The sequence below is a fragment of the Pecten maximus genome, chromosome 14, assembly GCF_902652985.1.
Source record: "Pecten maximus chromosome 14, xPecMax1.1, whole genome shotgun sequence".
Lineage (NCBI taxonomy): Eukaryota > Metazoa > Mollusca > Bivalvia > Pectinida > Pectinidae > Pecten > Pecten maximus.
In genome coordinates, this window is record NC_047028.1 from 1682920 (window position 1) to 1703382 (window position 20463).

The window sequence follows — 20463 nt, forward strand, 5'->3', positions numbered from 1 at the left end:
TATCTGTTGTATATAAGTCACCAAACTTGTTACCTGTAAAGGTGTCAGGATTCAGTATATAGCTGTATCTGTTGTACCAAACTTGTTATCTGTAAAGGTGTCAGGATTCAGTGTACAGCTGTATCTGTTGTACCAAACTTGTTACCTGTAAAGGTGTCAGGATTCAGTATATAGCTGTATCTGTTGTACCAAACTTGTTACCTGTAAAGGTGTCAGGATTCAGTATATAGCTGTATCTGTTGTACCAAACTTTTCATCTCGCTGTATTTGATTTGGGGACTGTTAAGTAAGGTTGATTATATAGAGTAAGTCAGTTTAATATTGAATGATATTGAGGATCTATTGAATAAATATATGAATGGAATCTAGGTGATATTTATGGATTGAATGCATGTTTATACTGGATATGAATGAAGTAAATATAACTGGGATGATGTGGCAGTGTACTACAGTCAAGGTAGAATGCAGTACGACTGTATTGTAGTGTGCATAATTTTGGCGGCTGCTGATGATTGTGTATAAATTCTGATCAAAATTGATTTAGAGTATTGGGCAGCTCGATAATAGGTTCTAACTATAGAATGTATAGGTATAGGCCCCAGCTGAATATGAGGATATTTATACCCGAGTATTTACCTGACCTATAATGCCTGTAGCTCGTGTACACTGCTAACTCGCTCTAATACATTGACCCATTCAATAGAACCGAAAACCTACACAAATTAACCATGACAAGGTTATGAATGAAGCAGTAATAGATCCGACAAGGGGATCCATGTTTTATATATACACATATCCCCATTTGATAGGTGGAATATCAAATTAATTTTATTATGCATATATAGGTCATCTGCCTTGCATAACAGTTTAGTGGAAAAGAATATGTTAAGTTTTGTTTTGAAATTTCAAAACAGGACTTCAATAATTAGAGCTAATTGAATGGCTGGTGACACCAGGGAGTGGAGTTTTTAAGGAGGTTTGTTGGTTTGTGATGAAAATATTTGATCAGAGCAATGTTATGGATTAGATTTTATCTGTCAGGTTTAAGTTGTTATGATGGTTTTATATAGATTCATGGTGTTAATTTTCCTAGTTTGAGGCAGACAGATCTGTGTTACATGGTGCAGCTTGATATCATATATATAAGGAGTATTTAACACTAACCAATAATAGTCCTATATTTTATGTTTACATTTGTTACAGATCATTAATCAGATGATTATAAACATGAAATAAACTAGTTAAGGCTTGCACACAATATTCAAGATGTCTGACACTGAAAAAGAGGCTGAGGTGAAGGACATCAATGTAGATGAGGTTCTTGGAGAGTTGCGCGATATTTTACGCCAAAAACACACAGACACGACCGATGATGAGGATACAAGTTCTGTATCATTTGGTGCAGGTGATACAGGTACGTCTGTGTCAGCAACTTCAACGCCACAAAAATCACCGGCACATTCTACCATATCAACAGTCTCCGATGTCTCGGTAAAAAAGGATGTTGTAGACTCTGAAGACTCTGGAGTATTGGTGAAAAGCAGCACTAATACAGACGGAGAAAGTTCGGAGGTGTCCACCAAAGTTAACAATGACAACATCAAATCAAGAATGTTGCCTGGTGGTTTAGATTTGTCAATTAGCTGTTCTAGTGATCAGACAACCTCCCCAACTTCACCAAAAAGTCGAACACTTAGTCCTGTTATGGCTCAGCCAATCATATTCAAGACTTCAGTCAAAAAAGATCCAGGTTCAAAACTTCAAGATCAGCTTGTGAAAGAATTAAACATGGTGCTGAAAAAACGAAATAATGGTGATCGTTCTCCTAGTGATAAAGAGGAGATTAGTGAAGACGTGAACTTTAACAAACCTATAAATAGACCAACCAAAAAAGTGTTCGCAAATAAAGCAATACTTGCAAAGTTAGAAAATCATTTTGCAAGTCGAACATTAAAGGATCGAATGGAGAAACAAAGACAAAGTATTCAAGAATATGAAAAGTCTACAGAAAATCTGCCCAAATCGCCACCCTCCGAAATGACAGTGTTTGAGGATCATTTAAGTCAGATGTTGAAAAAACGTATGGAATCGCATTTGGAGACAAAATCGCCATTAAATGATGACATTAGCCTGACGCTTAAATCTCGTCTAGAAAGACAAAGACAAAGTATTCAGGAGTATGAGAACACAATAGCACAGAGTCCTAGATCACCACCCTCAGACTTCGCAATGTCATTTTCATTTAAAGGTTCAACTGGCCAAATATCATTATCAGGTGAATCAGATCTTTCTAACGAATCTGATATTGAAAATAGACCCGTCACAGAACGAATATCAATATTTCAAAAGAGGGAAGACATGAAAAGAAAACGACGTGCTACTTCAAGCAATACATCGCTACACAGTTCTGATGGTTCTGTTGGGGTCACAGCCTCAAATAACGACAAAGAAAAACAAGTGACAGTTTATAATGTTAGGCCCTCTGATGGAGTGCTGTATAGTGTTCAGGTGCAGTCATCCTCAGACCGGGCAGGGAAGTCAGCTGGCAAGCATGTATCTTATATAAATATCTCAGGTAAGGGGAGACAACTGTGTGTATAACTGGTTATGTATCTTATATAAATATCTCAGGTAAGGGGAGACAACTGAGTGTATAACTGGTTATGTATCTTATATAAATATCTCAGGTAAGGGGAGACAACTGTGTGTATATATCAGGTAAGGGGAGACAACTGTGTGTATATATTAGGTAAGGGGAGACAACTGTGTGTATAACTGGTTATGTATCTTATATAAATATCTCAGGTAAGGGGAGACAACTGTGTGTATAACTGGTTATGTATCTTATATAAATATATCAGGTAAGGGGAGACAACTGTGTGTATAACTGGTTATGTTTCTTATATAAATATCTCAGGTAAGGGGAGACAACTGTGTGTATAACTGGTTATGTATCTTATATAAATATCTCAGGTAAGGGGAGACAACTGTGTGTATAACTGGCTATGTATCTTATATAAATATCTCAGGTAAGGGGAGACAACTGTGTGTATAACTGGTTCTGTATCTTATATAAATATATCAGGTAAGGGGAGACAACTGTGTGTATAACTGGTTATGTATCTTATATAAATATCTCAGGTAAGGGGAGACAACTGTGTGTATAACTGGTTATGTATCTTATATAAATATCTCAGGTAAGGGGAGACAACTTCATGTATAACTGGTTAGACAGGTAAGTGTAGATCATTATAATCTGTAATCAGACAGGTAACTTACAGTGACTGACCACAATATATCTGGATCCAGGAGGTATGTTGAGATTGTTTTTTGAGCTGTATAGTAACAACAATTTGGAGACTTGTAAACTTCAGATAAATGATTGTTGAATTATAGCTTTGGTTCAACAATATTAAGTGACCTTATTGTGTTTGTGGTACTTAATAGCGCACTAGGACAAAATGATATCTGACTATTGACCTATATGTTAGTTTGTGTTCATTTTAAAAATGAGCGATCAATCCAAAGTTAAGTTGGCATATAAATAAATTGAGAAGTATAGAAGTCATTATTGTGGTAAATATGGAAGTGAATTAAAGGGTTTGTGTTCATTATGATAACTTGTCTGTTGCAGGTTGTCCATTTATACAGAACATTGACGAAGGTGGCCTTCCAACTGCTGATGGAGATGGACTTTATCGTGGAGAGGAGGACAATGTGGCTACATTTTACGTCAATGTTGGAAAACGGCGGGGAGAACTCGGGGTACAGGTGGACGGTGAGTAGTCTTCTCTCGTAGTTTCAGTATTATACAACATCGCTGAGTGTTGTACATGAGCAGGTTCCTCATATTTAGGAAAAAAATGCATGAATTAGAGATTCTTATCAGTAATAAGGCTATAAAACTTGTCTGATGCTTTGTTAGATATTTTATGATTAAAATTCTCTAGTAACTATCTGATGGACTTCGATTTTATCTTGATCATGGAATGGTGTGATAGGGAACTGGACAGTATACATGTTGTTATTTGACATTGTAACAATTAATCTGTTGTCTACATGTGGTCGATTCACCATTGTTATTTGACATTTACTCCATTGTCTACATGTGGTCGATTCACCATTGTTATTTGACATTTACTCCATTGTCTACATATGGTCGATTCACCGTTGTTATTTGACATTTACTCCATTGTCTACATGTGGTCGATTCACCATTGTTATTTGACATTTACTCCATTGTCTACATATGGTCGATTCACCATTGTTATTTGACATTGTAAGAATTAGTCTATTGTCTACATGTGGTCGATTCACCAAGCTAGATAATTAATACAAGAAACCATGTTAACCTCATCAAATCTCCTTACAGGTCCAAACTCCATTGCTAAGACAACGATTGAACCTGCCGGAGATCAGTACGTGTGTACTTACACTCCTGTTGAGGTGGGTGTGTTCACCTTACAGCTTCAGTGGAACGGCAAAAATCTCCCAGGTATACTGAAATATACATCGTATTTTATCTATTATATAACGGGTATACTGAAATATACATCGTATTTTATCTTTATATAACAGGTATACTGAAATATACATCGTATTTTATCTATTATATAACGGGTATACTGAAATATACATTGTATTTTATCTATTATATAACGGGTATACTGAAATATACATCGTATTTTATCTATTATATAACGGGTATACTGAAATATACATCGTATTTTATCTATTATATAATGGGTATACTGAAATATACATCGTATTTTATCTATTATATAATGGGTATACTGAAATATACATTGTATTTTATCTATTATATAACAGGTATACTGAAATATACATCGTATTTTATCTATTATATAACGGGTATACTGAAATATACATCGTATTTTATCTATTATATAACGGGTATACTGAAATATACATCGTATTTTATCTATTATATAACAGGTATACTGAAATATACATCGTATTTTATCTATTATATAACGGGTATACCGAAATATACATCGTATTTTATCTATTATATAACGGGTATACCGAAATATACATCGTATTTTATCTATTATATAACAGGTATACCGAAATATACATCGTATTTTATCTATTATATAACAGGTATACTGAAATATACATCGTATTTTATCTATTATATAACAGGTATACTGAAATATACATTGTATTTTATCTATTATAATACAGGTATATACTGAAATATACATTGTATTTTATCTATTATATGACGGGTATACCGAAATATACATTGTATTTTATCTATTATATAACAGGTATACTGAAATATACATCGTATTTTATCTATTATATAACAGGTATACTGAAATATACATTGTATTTTATCTATTATAATACAGGTATATACTGAAATATACATTGTATTTTATCTATTATATGACGGGTATACCGAAATATACATTGTATTTTATCTATTATATAACAGGTATACTGAAATATACATCGTATTTTATCTATTATATAACGGGTATACTGAAATATACATTGTATTTTATCTATTATATAACGGGTATACTGAAATATACATTGTATTTTATCTGTTATATAATCGGTATACTGAAATATACATTGTATTTTATCTATTATATAACAGGTATACTGAAATATACATCGTATTTTATCTATTATGTAATGGGTATACTTAAAGATACATTGTATTTTTAAATTATCTTTAATATATAGCTGGTATACTGAAATATACATTGTATTGTAGCTTTATTATATAACTGGTATACTAAAATATACATTGTATTTTATCCTTATGATATAGCTGGTATACTGAAATATACGTTGTATTGTAGCTTTTGACACAAATATAGATTTTATATCGTTTATAATTTCAATCTGTCAGGGAGCCCCTTCCACCCTAAGATAGTGGACCCACGGAAGGTTAAGATTTACGGTGGATGGCAGCAGTTCATGGATAGCCAGGAGCGCGTGAAACTGATTGTCGGGGAGGAGAAACGCCTGGTGTTTGATGTGTCACAAGCTGGTCCAGGTTTGTTGTGTCCTTATTTATAGTTAGAAATGAGATATAAGGTTGAATTACAGTATGTGTATAGATTCAGTGCTAGGGTTGAATTACAGTATGTGTATAGATTCAGTGCTAGGGTTGAATTACAGTATGTGTATAGATTCAGTGCTAGGGTTGAATTACAGTATGTGTATAGATTCAGTGCTAGGGTTGCATTATCAAGTGTCTGGTGAAAATTCTATGTATTGATAGCATTTTCTTCAAGTCAAGATTTTATAAAATTTTCATTACACATGAGAAAATGCAGGTAGTAAGATGTTATCAGAATTGGAACTTTAATATTTTTTTAAGTTTTGAGATCTTTGGCTACACATTATCTTGAATAGAATGCATCATCCTACAAGCCTTCGTTCCATTTTTGATGTAACTCTAAGTTAATTTTCCGATTCATTTGTTCCAGGTATAATGAAGGCAGAAGTTCAGGGTCCCTCCTCGTCCCTCCCTGTTATAGTGGACAGTCACACTGTGGGACAGAATGTCATCTGTTTTACCCCCGAGGAGGAAGGTAAAGTCCCCCGTAGGACAGAATGTCATCTGTTTTACCCCCGAGGAGGAAGGTAAAGTCCCCCGTAGGACAGAATGTCATCTGTTTTACCCCCGAGGAGGAAGGTAAAGTCCTCGGTAGGACAGAATGTCATCTGTTTTACCCCCGAGGAGGAAGGTAAAGTCCTCGGTAGGACAGAATGTCATCTGTTTTACCCCCGAGGAGGAAGGTAAAGTCCCCCGTAGGACAGAATGTCATCTGTTTTACCCTCGAGGAGGAAGGTAAAGTCCCCTGTAGGACAGAATGTCATCTGTTTTACCCCCGAGGAGGAAGGTAAAGTCCCCCGTAGGACAGAATGTCATCTGTTTTACCCCCGAGGAGGAAGGTAAAGTCCTCTGTAGGACAGAATGTCATCTGTTTTACCCCCGAGGAGGAAGGTAAAGTCCCCCGTGGGACAGAATGTCATCTGTTTTACCCCCGAGGAGGAAGGTAAAGTCCCCTGTAGGACAGAATGTCATCTGTTTTACCCCCGAGGAGGAAGGTAAAGTCCCCCGTAGGACAGAATGTCATCTGTTTTACCCCCGAGGAGGAAGGTAAAGTCCCCCGTAGGACAGAATGTCATCTGTTTTACCCCCGAGGAGGAAGGTAAAGTCCCCCTTAGGACAGAATGTCATCTGTTTTACCCCCGAGGAGGAAGGTAAAGTCCCCCGTAGGACAGAATGTCATCTGTTTTACCCCCGAGGAGGAAGGTAAAGTCCCCCGTAGGACAGAATGTCATCTGTTTTACCCCCGAGGAGGAAGGTAAAGTCCCCCGTAGGACAGAATGTCATCTGTTTTACCCCCGAGGAGGAAGGTAAAGTCCTCTGTAGGACAGAATGTCATCTGTTTTACCCCCGAGGAGGAAGGTAAAGTCCCCCGTAGGACAGAATGTCATCTGTTTTACCCCCAAGGAGGAAGGTAAAGTCCCCCGTAGGACAGAATGTCATCTGTTTTACCCCCGAGGAGGAAGGTAAAGTCCCCCGTAGGACAGAATGTCATCTGTTTTACCCCCGAGGAGGAAGGTAAAGTCCCCCGTAGGACAGAATGTCATCTGTTTTACCCCCGAGGAGGAAGGTAAAGTCCCCCGTAGGACAGAATGTCATCTGTTTTACCCCCGAGGAGGAAGGTAAAGTCCCCCTGTAGGACAGAATGTCATCTGTTTTACCCCCGAGGAGGAAGGTAAAGTCGTCTGTAGGACAGAGTTATCCCCCTTGTCTTTGACATTCCTCACATTTTTCCACCAGACTTATCCAGGTTACCACATCAGAAGAGTTTAAGGCACTAAAGTGTCAACACTAAACATTTTTGAGAATTAAATAGAAATTGTTTACAATTAGATATTGTACGTTATTAACACCAGAGAGAACATACAGATGATGGAACCCTTTATAAAGACGTATATACCAATAACAGACAGTCAGTATCATGGCCGATGGGAAACTTGTTAATAATGAGACTTTTTACTGACAGGTAATCACTACATCCATTTGTTCTGGGCCGAGCGTACACTTCCTAACTCGCCATTCATCGGCTACGCTGTTCGTGTCTCTGCTGACGCCAACAAGGTGATCCTGACTGGGCGTGGCCTGAAGGAGGCTAAAGTTCGTGAGGAGGCGGAGTTTGTTATTGATGGGTCCCAGGCCGGGTCTGGTAAGTGTTATTGTCAGAAAATAAACATTTAACTTGGGACTTAATTAATATAAAAAGTTAAAAATTCAATGTCATTAATGTTTGTTTACATATAAATCACACAGGAAGGTTTATCATATGTACTGTTATCGTAATGAGAATTTTCTTTGCTCTGTTAAATGATAATTTATATATAAAGATATAAAATACACTTTTCTTTGCCCTTCACTGTTAGCTTTCCTGTCAGGTAAGATGGCTGGTTCCTCATTAAAGTTTTTTTTGTGGTTTTAATGTAACTTTTTCAATTGTCTGTTGTTTGACAAAAACACTCCAGAAGCGCTGAACAGCACCGCGATAATGAATCTGCTCGGGGCTTATATATATCTGTTATCTAAACAGTAATGTTGAAAATAGTAGGCAGGATATATAATCAAAACATTCAGCTTAAACTATACTCATACTGCTATGTATTGTAATAATAATTATATCAAATCTCCAGTTTATCTGGTGAAGTAACGTTCAGTAACATCGCTTTATGAACCTGATTTTCTGTCGCATACATAGGTTTTGATCATGTATGCTCACCCTTCAATAATTAAGAATTTTATACAACGCTTTAATAAAAACGGGTTTCTTGTTGATTCACTCCTAACTTTTAGGTTTTGGGATTATGGTTAAGACCTTAAAACTGGTCATGTAAATGGGGAGATCTGAAGGGGAAGCAGGGATGGCCAGACATATCAGGATTTTGTTATCATCCATTTAAACAAAAACGCATCATCTGGAAAGGCTTTGTTAGAACAATGAGAATTGTGTCATACTGTGACAATGTGGAAATGCTTTGTTAGAACAATGAGAATTGTGTCATACTGTGACAATGTGGAAATGCTTTGTTAGAACAATGAGAATTGTGTCTTACTGTGACAATGTGGAAAGGCTTTGTTAGAACAATGAGAATTGTGTCATACTGTGACAATGTGGAAATGCTTTGTTAGAACAATGAGAATTGTGTCATACTGTGACAATGTGGAAATGCTTTGTTAGAACAATGATAATTGTGTCATACTGTGACAATGTGGAAATGCTTTGTTAGAACAATGAGAATTGTGTCATACTGTGACAATGTGGAAAGGCTTTGTTAGAACGATGAGAATTGTGTCATACTGTGACAATGTGGAAATGCTTTGTTAGAACGATGAGAATTGTGTCATACTGTGACAATGTGGAAATGCTTTGTTCGAACAATGAGAATTGTGTCATACTGTGACAATGTGGAAAGGCTTTGTTAGAACAATGAGAATTGTGTCATACTGTGACAATGTGGAAATGCTTTGTTAGAACAATGAGAATTGTGTCGTACTGTGACAATGTGGAAATTAATGCTTTGTTAGAACAATGAGAATTGTGTCATATAGTGACAATATAGAAATGCTTTGTTAGAACAATGAGAATTGTGTCATACTGTGACAATGTGGAAAGGCTTTGTTAGAACAATGAGAATTGTGTCATACTGTGACAATGTGGAAAGGCTTTGTTAGAACAATGAGAATTGTGTCATACTGTGACAATGTGGAAATGCTTTGTTAGAACAATGAGAATTGTGTCATACTGTGACAATGTGGAAAGGCTTTGTTAGAACGATGAGAATTGTGTCATATAGTGACAATATAGAAATGCTTCGTTAGAACGATGAGAATTGTGTCATACTGTGACAATGTGGAAAGGCTTTGTTAGAACAATGAGAATTGTGTCATACTGTGACAATGTGGAAATGCTTTGTTAGAACGATGAGAATTGTGTCATACTGTGACAATGTAGAAAGGCTTTGTTAGAACGATGAGAATTGTGTCATACTGTGACAATGTAGAAATGCTTTGTTAGAACAATGAGAATTGTGTCATACTGTGACAATGTGGAAAGGCTTTGTTAGAACAATGACCATGCTTTGTCCACTGATAGGCAGTATTTAGTGACAGATTATAGGGTTAAAGTTAAACCATCTTGATGGAGTAGCTAAGACTGAAGTAGAGGGAGATCCAGAATTAGATTTGTGACTGGCAGAGAAAATAGGGAAAACAAGTTAAATTGTAATACATATTCAGTTTAAAACATATAACATACTCACAAATTATATTAGATATGTATTAATACAAATAAACAATGAGGTTAGAAGCTCATTTTCTGATGCTTTGAAAACAATTATGCATATTCCAACCTTTCAACCTTATTGCTTTCAAATTAATTAATTTCTTCCAATTCATCTTCAAAATTGAATCTTTGCCATTTTCGTTTATGTCGTTAAATGTTACTGTGAGTTGTATTGCTTGCACAGCGTCTGTTTTTATCCGGGATTTGTTGACATTACTAATACACTTTGGAAATCAAATGGGACGTACTGTGTCAATCCATTGTCTAATTTTGTGTACTTTTTTCTTGTCGTAGCCTTGTTTTGAAATCAACTCGTAATAATCAGTCCCAATTGGGCATTGCAATAAAAAATAAATGTTCAAAGTGTGAAAAAGAGATATATTTAAGTTTAAAACATCTGTTTTTCATCCTGAACGAAATTATCATCAAATATATAATTCAACAATCAACAAAGATCATTTTCATCAGAAAAAATCTTTTTTTCATTTGGTAAAAAGATCTTTTTTTATATAAAAATCATCAGGGTTTTTTTTCATAGAAAAGATCGCTTTTTTTAATAGGAAATAATAATTATTGTTTTTAAAAACAAATGTTTTGCTTTTTTTTTATTATCATAATTTGTTTTTCATTGTTGATTAGACATTCAAAAGTGGGGGATGGGTACATTTTGTATCTGTATTCTGAATATGGGCCTATGTATAGAGAAAATGTGAAAAATAGGTTGGGGTGGGCTGTTCCCAATCATGGGCTTATTCCAAGGTAAAATACATCATTATTTTTTGTTATTTCCTGTTGAAGTATATGGATAAACACAGGTAAACTTGTTTCCAGTGTCCAGACTCAATATTTTCTTATTTATTTGTAATTGATGTCTAAAAACTACTTTTCTAGAATTATTGGGATCAAGACAATTTTCAACTTGTCCTTTTATAGATTGAATACTTTTAAAAACCTTAAAATGACCTTACATATCAGTTGCTTTTGGTGTGAAGTTGAAATCTTATAGTAAATTAGTTTTTGTTTTACATAACATTGGGTTGTTGACTTTCTGAGTGATTGCTGACTAAACGTGTGGAGTAGTAAGGGAATTAGTGACGGGGGATTTCTCGTTTTTCTTTACACATAGCTAATGAAGATCTCTACACAATTATATGTGAGCTGATGTATTTGTCCTGACAGCTTAATTTGTTATTTCTCTGCCTATTTCGTCGGTCACTTGTGGTTGTAATATCTAGCCTGTAGTAGTAGAACATCTGCTTCACTCTACACACAGCTTTACATACAAATTAGCTCACCTGGCCCAAAGTATCCGTGAATTAGCTCACCTGGCCCAAAGTATCCGTGAGTTGATGATATGGTAAAGCATCTGTCGTCAACAATTTACTCTATCAAATTCTTTTGAAGAATCATCAGCTCTAAATTAATGATAACTTGTCTCTTAATGCTGTAGCTGGTATGAAAGACTCTGAATTTGTTTAAAATGAATAGCTTAAAATAACATTTGTTCTTACAACTTTTTATATTATAAGAACAGCTAGTATGAAGCCTAAGGTCACAGTAATAGACTATTGTGTTTCTGGGATCAATGAGGCTTGTTAATATTTTGAAGTTTATTAATAAACAAACTTGTTTGCCATTTCATTCAAATTCCCTAATGTTTCCAGTTGAGTGATGAAGGCTCTGTTAGGGAGTCTATCAGCTTAATTGCTTCAATTTTTTTCATCCATGCTTAAAATCTGTTTATACAGATCTACAACCAAATACATAAACAGTATTATTACATTGTATGTAGTCTAAAGTATGATTTTAGGATTGTCACAGTTTGTGTACCATCTTTAGTCATTGTTTTACAAGGGTTACTTCACACTGGTAAACATTACATTGTTTTGATCACAAACACAGAACATCTAACGTCTATTGGCTATCACTACTGACAGATAGAAGACGGTGTATGTCAGCGTTTCAGTTAAATCATTCACCAAAAACATTAATTCAACATGAATTTACATTTCTGTAATGCTTTAATTTAGTATTTAGAAGATTATCATTCTTGATCATGCATGGATTTATTTTTGTTGCCATTGTTCTACATTTAATTGTTTTAGGAGTAAGAATGGGTAATTGTATAATGAGACACCGGACATTGCTGACTAGGTATGATAACGTTGTGATATTTCAGGTGTACCAGAAGTAACTCTGTCAGGAGTTCGGGCAGAGATCAGCAATAGAGTTGTCCCCCTTGGCAATGGACGTTTCCACTGCACCTATACACCGATTATCCCTGGAGCTTATCTTCTCCATATCACGTGGAATGGACGTCAGTTGAAGGGGTCACCGTACAAGGTCAATGTCATTGGGGCTTTCTTCCCCCACAAAGTGTCCGTAACTGGCGAGGGTCTGAAGGGAGGCATCATGGGGAAAACCTCTGATGTTTTAATTGACGTCAGAAAGGCTGGACCTGGTAGGTTTTTAGCCCACCATCATCAGATGGTGGGCTATTCAAATCGCCCTGCGTCCGTGGTCCGTCGTCCGTCCGTCCGTCCCTCCGTCCGTCCGTCCCTCCGTCCGTCCGTCCGTCCGTCCGTAAACAATTCTTGTTATCGCTATTTCTCAGAAAGTGCTGAAGGGATCTTTCTCAAATTTCATATGTAGGTTCCCCTTGGTACCTAGTTATGCATATCGCATTTTGAGACCTATCGGAAAACAACATGGCCGACAGGCAGCCATCTTGGATTTTGACAATTGAAGTTTGTTATCGCTATTTCTCAGAAAGTACTGAAGGGATCTTTCTCAAATTTCAGATGTATGTTCCCCTTGGTGTCTAGTTATGCATATTGCATTTTGAGACCAATCTGAAAACAACATGGCCGACAGGCAGCCATCTTGGATTTTGACAATTGAAGTTTGTTACCGCTATTTCTCAGAAAGTACTGAAGGGATCTTTCTCAAATTTCATATGTAGGTTCCCCTTGGTGCCTAGTTATGCATATCGCATTTTGAGACCAATCGCAAAACAACATGGCCGACAGGCAGCCATCTTGGATTTTGACAATTGAAGTTTGTTATTGCTATTTCTCAGAATGTACTGAAGGGATCTTTCTCAAATTTCATATGTAGGTTCCCCTTGGTACCAAGTTATGCATATTGCATTTTGAGACCAATCAAAAAAACAACATGGCCGACAGGCAGCCATCTTGGATTTTGACAATCGAAGTTTGTTATCGCTATTTCTCAGAATGCACTGACGAGATCTTTCTCACATTTCATATGTAGCATCCCCTTGGTGCCTAGTTATGCATATTGCATTTTGGGACCAATCGGAAAACAACATGGCCGACAGGCAGCCATCTTGGATTTTGACAATTGAAGTTTGTTATTGCTATTTCGCAGAAAGTACTGAAGGGATCTTTCTCAAATTTCATATGTAGGTTCCCCTTGGTACCAAGTTATGCATATTGCATTTTGAGACCAATCAAAAAAACAACATGGCCGACAGGCAGCCATCTTGGATTTTGACAATTGAAGTTTGTTATCGCTATTTCTCAGAATGCACTGACGAGATCTTTCTCACATTTCATATGTAGCATCCCCTTGGTGCCTAGTTATGCATATTGCATTTTTGGACCAATCGGAAAACAACATGGCCGACAGGCAGCCATCTTGGATTTTGACAATTGAAGTTTGTTATTGCTATTTCGCAGAAAGTACTGAAGGGATCTTTCTCAAATTTCATATGTAGGTTCCCCTTGGTACCAAGTTATGCATATTGCATTTTGAGACCAATCAAAAAAACAACATGGCCGACAGGCAGCCATCTTGGATTTTGACAATTGAAGTTTGTTATTGCTATTTCTCAGAATGCACTGACGAGATCTTTCTCACATTTCATATGTAGCATCCCCTTGGTGCCTTGTTATGCATATTGCATTTTGGGACCAATCGGAAAACAACATGGCCGACAGGCAGCCATCTTGGATTTTGACAATTGAAGTTTGTTATTGCTATTTCTCAGAAAGTACTGAAGGGATCTTTCTCAAATTTCATATGTAGGTTCCCCTTGGTACCAAGTTATGCATATTGCATTTTGAGACCAATCAAAAAAACAACATGGCCGACAGGCAGCCATCTTGGATTTTGACAATTGAAGTTTGTTATCGCTATTTCTCAGAATGCACTGACGGGATCTTTCTCACATTTCATATGTAGCATCCCCTTGGTGCCTAGTTATGCATATTGCATTTTGGGACCAATCGGAAAACAACATGGCCGACAGGCAGCCATCTTGGATTTTGACAATTGAAGTTTGTTATCGCTATTTCTCAGAATGTACTGAAGAGATCTTTCTCAAATTTCATATGTATGTTTCCCTTGGTGCCTAGTTATGCATATCGCATTTTGAGACCTATTGGAAAACAACATGGCCGACAGGCAGCCATCTTGGATTTTGACAATTGAAGTTTGTTATCGCTATTTCTCAGAATGTACTGAAGAGATCTTTCTCAAATTTCATATATAGGTTCCTCTTGGTGCCTAGTTATGCATATTGCATTTTTGAGACCAAACGGAAAATAACATGGCCGACAGGCAGCGATCTTGGATTTTGACAATTGAAGTTTGTTATCGCTATTTCTCAGAAAGTAATGAAGGGATCGTTCTCAAACTTCATATGTAGGTTTCCCTCGGTGCCTAGTTATGCATATTGCATTTTGAGACCAGTCAGAAAACAACCTGGCCGACAGGCAGCCATCTTGTATTTTGACAATTGAAGTTTGTTATCGCTATTTTACAGAAGGTACTGAAGGGATCTTTCTCAAATTTCATATGTAGGTTCCCCTTGGTCCCTGGTGTTGCATTTTGGGACCAATCCGAAAACAACATGGCCGACAGACGGCCATTATCGCTAAATCTTAAATTTTATATATAGGTTTCCCTTGTTTGAAAAGTACTAGAGGGCTGTTTCTGAATTTACACAGATTAGTAAGACTTAGAGGAAGGGAAAAGTAGAGAAAAGATCAATCTGACATGGAACCTATAAAGATCATTCAATGGTGGGCGCCAAGATCCCTCTGGGATCTCTTGTTAACAGATATTGTAACATACCACAGGGTAAAATCGGACTTAGGGTATATGACACCAAAAGTGTTTCTGTGTATGGTCTGAATTGTAGATAATAGTGTTTTGTTGTCTATATACTGAAGTTATATATTGTCACACTGTTGTGACAAATAGATTTCAGTTTAAAGCACTTGCAATGTTGAATAATTATGGTCCAGAATTTGTGGGAAGCAATAATGAATTTGTATGACTTTGTAGGTGAGCTCACAGCTGCCTGTATGGGGCCATCAAAAGTGGCTAATGTAGAGCTCCACGACAACAGAGACGGGACATTCCATCTGGCCATCAAACCTTTGGAGGTTGGCAGACATGTCCTACAGGTTAAATATGGAGGAGAGCATGTACTGGGTAAGTGTCAAACAGGAGGGTCAGAGGTACTGGGTAAGGGTCAAAGGTACTGGGTAAGGGTCAAAGGTACTGGGTAAGGGTCAAAGGTACTGGGTAAGGGTCAAGTCAGGAGGGTCAGAGGTACTGGGTAAGGGTCACGTCAGGAGGGTCAAAGGTACTGGGTAAAGGTCACGTCAGGAGGGTCAAAGGTACTGGGTAAAGGTCACGTCAGGAGGGTCAAAGGTACTGGGTAAAGGTCACGTCAGGAGGGTCAAAGGTACTGGGTGAAGGTCAAGTCATCAGGGTCAAAGGTACTGGTTAAGTGTCAAAGGTACTGGGTAAAGGTCAATTCAGAAGGGTCAGAGGTTCTGGGAAAGGGTCACGTCAGAAGGGTCAGAGGTACTGGGTAAGGGTCATGTAAGAAGGGTCAGAGGTATTGGGTAAGGGTCACATCAGGAGGGTCAAAGGTACTGGGTAAAGGTCAGGTCAGGAGGGTCAAAGGAATTGGGTAAAGGTCACGTCAGGAGAGTCAAAGCTACTGGGTAAGAGTCAAAGGTACTGGATAAAGGTCACCTCAGGAGGGTCAAAGGTACTGGGTAAAGTCACATCAGGAGGGTCAAAGGTACTGGGTAAAGGTCACGTCAAGAGGATCAAAGGTACTGGGTAAGTGCCGAGTCAGAAAGGTCAATTGTATTGGGTTAGGGTAAAGTCAGAAAGGTCAAAGGTACTAGGTAATTATAAGGGTCACGTCAGGAGGGTCAAAGGTATTTGGTAAGGTGCATTAAAGTTTGTATATTTTTTCATTGAATTTGATACCAAAGATCATCTGTTCAAATTATGAAAATAATCAGTTAATTATTTTCAATTGTATGACATTAGTTACATCTTTTCTTTGCTGGTTCTATTATTGATGATAAACATGTAATTCACACAAACTAAGATTCAGTTCTTTGAAGTGATATTAATTTACTCACACCAACTTTTCATTACTATATAATAGTAACTTGTGAATTATTTTAGGGAGCCCGTTTATCCTGAAGGTCGGATCACAGCCTGATGCTAGCAAGGTCCGTGTGACTGGACCTGGAGTAGAACACGGTATCCTAGCAACATTCCAGAGCAGTTTTGTTGTAGAAACCCGAGGAGCTGGGGCTGGTCAGCTGACAGTGAGGATCAGAGGACCTAAAGGTAAGCAGGCTTGGGTACTCTTAACTCGGGTACTCTCAACTTGGGTACTCTCTCAACTTGGGTATTCTCAACTTGGGTATTCTCTCAACTTGGGTACTCTCTCAACTAGGGTAGTCTCTCAACTTGGATAGTCTCTCAACTTGGGTATTCTCAACTTGGGTACTGTTTCAACTTGGGTATTCTCAACTTGGGTATTCTCTCAACTAGGGTAGTCTCTCAACTTGGATAGTCTCTCAACTTGGGTATTCTCAACTTGGGTACTGTTTCAACTTGGGTATTCTCAACTTGGGTATTCTCTCAACTTGGGTACTCTCTCAACTCGGGTACTCTCAACTTGGGTACTCTCTCAACTTGGGTACTCTCAACTTGGGTACTCTCTCAACTTGGGTATTCTCAACTTGGGTACTCTCTCAACTCGGGTACTCTCAACTCAGGTACTCTCAACCTGGGTACTCTCAACTTGGGTACTCTCAACTCTGGTACTCTCAACTTGGGTACTCTCAACTTGGGTACTCTCAACGTGGGTACTCCCAACGTGGGTACTCTTAATGTGGGTACACTCAACTTGTACACAATCTTGTTGGTTGATAATGAATAAAATATCTCCCACTAAAATTTCTCCTTTGAAACTACAAAACTTTCTATTTGAAATACCTGCTAAGAGTACTGCGATGTCCTGCTTATCTGGTGGGTGTAGATAAATTGATTAATCCAGGGACAGTGTATTGTTAGTGTGGACGTGTTGACTTCATGGCGTTCTCTTTAGTGTATTTACCAAGTCAGTTGTCCTCTGACTGACAAAGTATATTGTGTTGACATTTTAGAGGCATACCTACATGTATACTGGACTGGTGAAGTTATTATTTATCAATATAAGTAACAGTTAACACTAACAAATTATAACACTTTGTTGTAGGAGGGTTCCAGGTAGAGATGTACAGAGACAGCCAGAGAGATCCGCACCATTCTCTGTCGGTACGACCCCTACAGAGACCGGCCTCTACATCATCAGCATACGGTGGTCTGGTGTAGATGTCCCCGGAAGTCCATTCCAGATCAATATTGTGGACACACAGCAGGAACTGGAACATCTGCTTCAGGAACAATCTTACTCCAGCAGTTCAGCCACACCACGGACCTACGCTCAGTGGAAGGCGGAAATATAGAGTCCTTCCAAGCGTCAATCAAATCGGATAGAATATGGTGTGTAAAATTCCCTTACGGAATTCGGATAGACTTTTCATCCATACTCGATCCTCAAAGTGTTGAAGGTACAATTGTTTACCAAGGTACCAGAACTCAATTTCAAGTGATAAAAATATTGGTTTTTCCTTACGTGATATTTTCATGCCATTTTGAAGATGAGTAATCCATCGATATGTTCTTTAAGATATCACTTAACTTAGTTACTTGATCCAAATCATGCAATCAAATCTTTTTTTTTTTTTACTCAACTGTCGGAAAATTTACCTCGAGATTCAAAGCAAAGTTACATGTTTTTGATATTTTGGTGCAACGACCAGGAAAAGTTGTGAATTTGTACATGATACATATATCTATCATATAATGAAACATAATCCCAAACTTACACACATTTCATTATTAACAATCAGGATCGGGGTGTCTATAGCAAATCTTTATATAGATACATCCCATTTAATTAGTGCATCATCTACAAAATAACAAGACACAATCATGATTAACACCAGCCGGGTTTGTTAAACAGATATTGTATATAAAGTTTGATATTTTCTGTTTGTGATATTTTTAAATATCAATACACCTTCTACAAGTAGTCTAACCTCACTAGGAAGTATAACTCCCTCAGATTCATCGGTTCGTGGTTTGAGAGTTTACAAGTGACTTTCCTTTTTGTGAAACATTCCCTTCAGTCAGGTTGACAAGCCCGTGTATTGAGATTCTTAGACTCTGTGTTTCGGTATCGTCCTGTTATTAAGGTGCTGTTTTGCTGTAAGAGCTGATAAGTTTGAAAAGTTTACGTTTAATCATCGACGAATTGTTTTTATTATGATTGCTCATACAAGACCACAATGGAATGATGACCGAATACTAATTAATGTTTCCACATTAATTTACGATAAAATGTGATTGTAACAATAATCACCTCTGACAAATACCATATGACACTTGTTGAAATCCTCTTGTACTGAAAGGGTTGAAATAGAAACAACAACACTTTCAGACATTCTCTTGGGCAGGTGACCCCATTACCTTTTTCATGTCTGGCCAACTAGTGGTAATACATCTTGGTGGAATTTGTCATAAGAACTGATGTAAAACAGTTCTCATATGTAGCTAGGCTTTTACAACGACACAAATGTTTATTTAAGCATTTTCATGACTAGATTATTTTCTTTGTTACTTTTAAGATATTCAAATACCTACATTATGTGATAAGTGATAAGGAATTAAAACTCCTGTGATGACTCATTGTCTCTCAGGACTTAATAAGAGAAAGCAAATTGGTCAGATCATTGTAATGTTTATAAATTTGTGATGACCATGGTAAATATTTAATATGAAATTTTTGCTAGGATATTTATGGATGCAGGCATCGCTGCCTCTGTCTCCACATTAAAAGTTTGAAATGTGTGGTTACCATAAAATATCCCTACGTATAATTAAACTCTCATTACTTATTACTGTAAGGTAATTGTCGAGATACTGTTCTGTTGAATTTAAGATTAAGGATTACGAGTGTAAAGAGCTATGTACTTTTTCTTTATCTAAAAAAAATTGTAGTCATTTTGAAATGATAGATTATGATATTGTAAATTTTAACAAAAAAGCGTTCTCCTGCATGGGCAGGCTGTAGAAAAAACAGTTAACAGTGCTGTATTGTTAGATTGACTGGTCATGTTAAGAATCAGAGCGTTGCATGAAACTTCATACAGAAGCATTGTCATAACATTGTTTTCAGAGCTACAAGCTGTAGTACATTTAGAAAGCTCATGCTGTAGTACATTTAGAAAGCTCATGTTTCAAGAAGGAATGTTATTGTTTTTTTTGTTTTTTTATATTTTGAATATATTTCTATCTTTTGTCTGTCATATTTTTACTATGCAATTTTCATAATTTGAGTAAAAGATTTATATTGGATATGTGTAAAGAATCAGATAACTGTTGTTTACAAACATCTGTGTATATCATATTTATGTACGGGGTATGATCATATTAACTGCATAATACCAGGAGTCCATTCATCTACATACAAATTTAATGGACTTTTACAATTTATTGATATTATACCGTTATAGGATTAGACTAAATGTTTACCACCGTTTATCTGTGGCCCCCGACTCACAATCTTCGTACACATAATATATAGTTCGTGTCGGAGAACTAACAGCTATATAGCTGTGGTCCATTCCCACTGATTTCACTAACATATCACCACTGTTCTGACTTGTAAGGTATATAACAATGATGTAGAAGTACA

At 37.0% G+C, this 20463-nt stretch overlaps 1 protein-coding gene across 1 annotated transcript in view; it reads left to right on the plus strand.

Moving 5' to 3' along the window:
- Positions 1–20160, plus strand: part of LOC117342596 (filamin-A-like) — a 111317-nt gene extending 91157 nt beyond the window's left edge. The window contains 11 exon segments of the mRNA XM_033904790.1: positions 3635–3778; positions 4373–4495; positions 5891–6037; positions 6474–6578; positions 8067–8246; positions 12553–12834; positions 15687–15836; positions 16836–17003; positions 17920–17960; positions 17962–17991; positions 17993–20160. Of these exon segments, the coding sequence (XP_033760681.1) occupies positions 3635–3778; positions 4373–4495; positions 5891–6037; positions 6474–6578; positions 8067–8246; positions 12553–12834; positions 15687–15836; positions 16836–17003; positions 17920–17960; positions 17962–17991; positions 17993–18169 (1547 nt within the window). The 3' untranslated portion in view covers positions 18170–20160.
- The last annotated feature ends 303 nt before the right edge of the window (positions 20161–20463 follow it).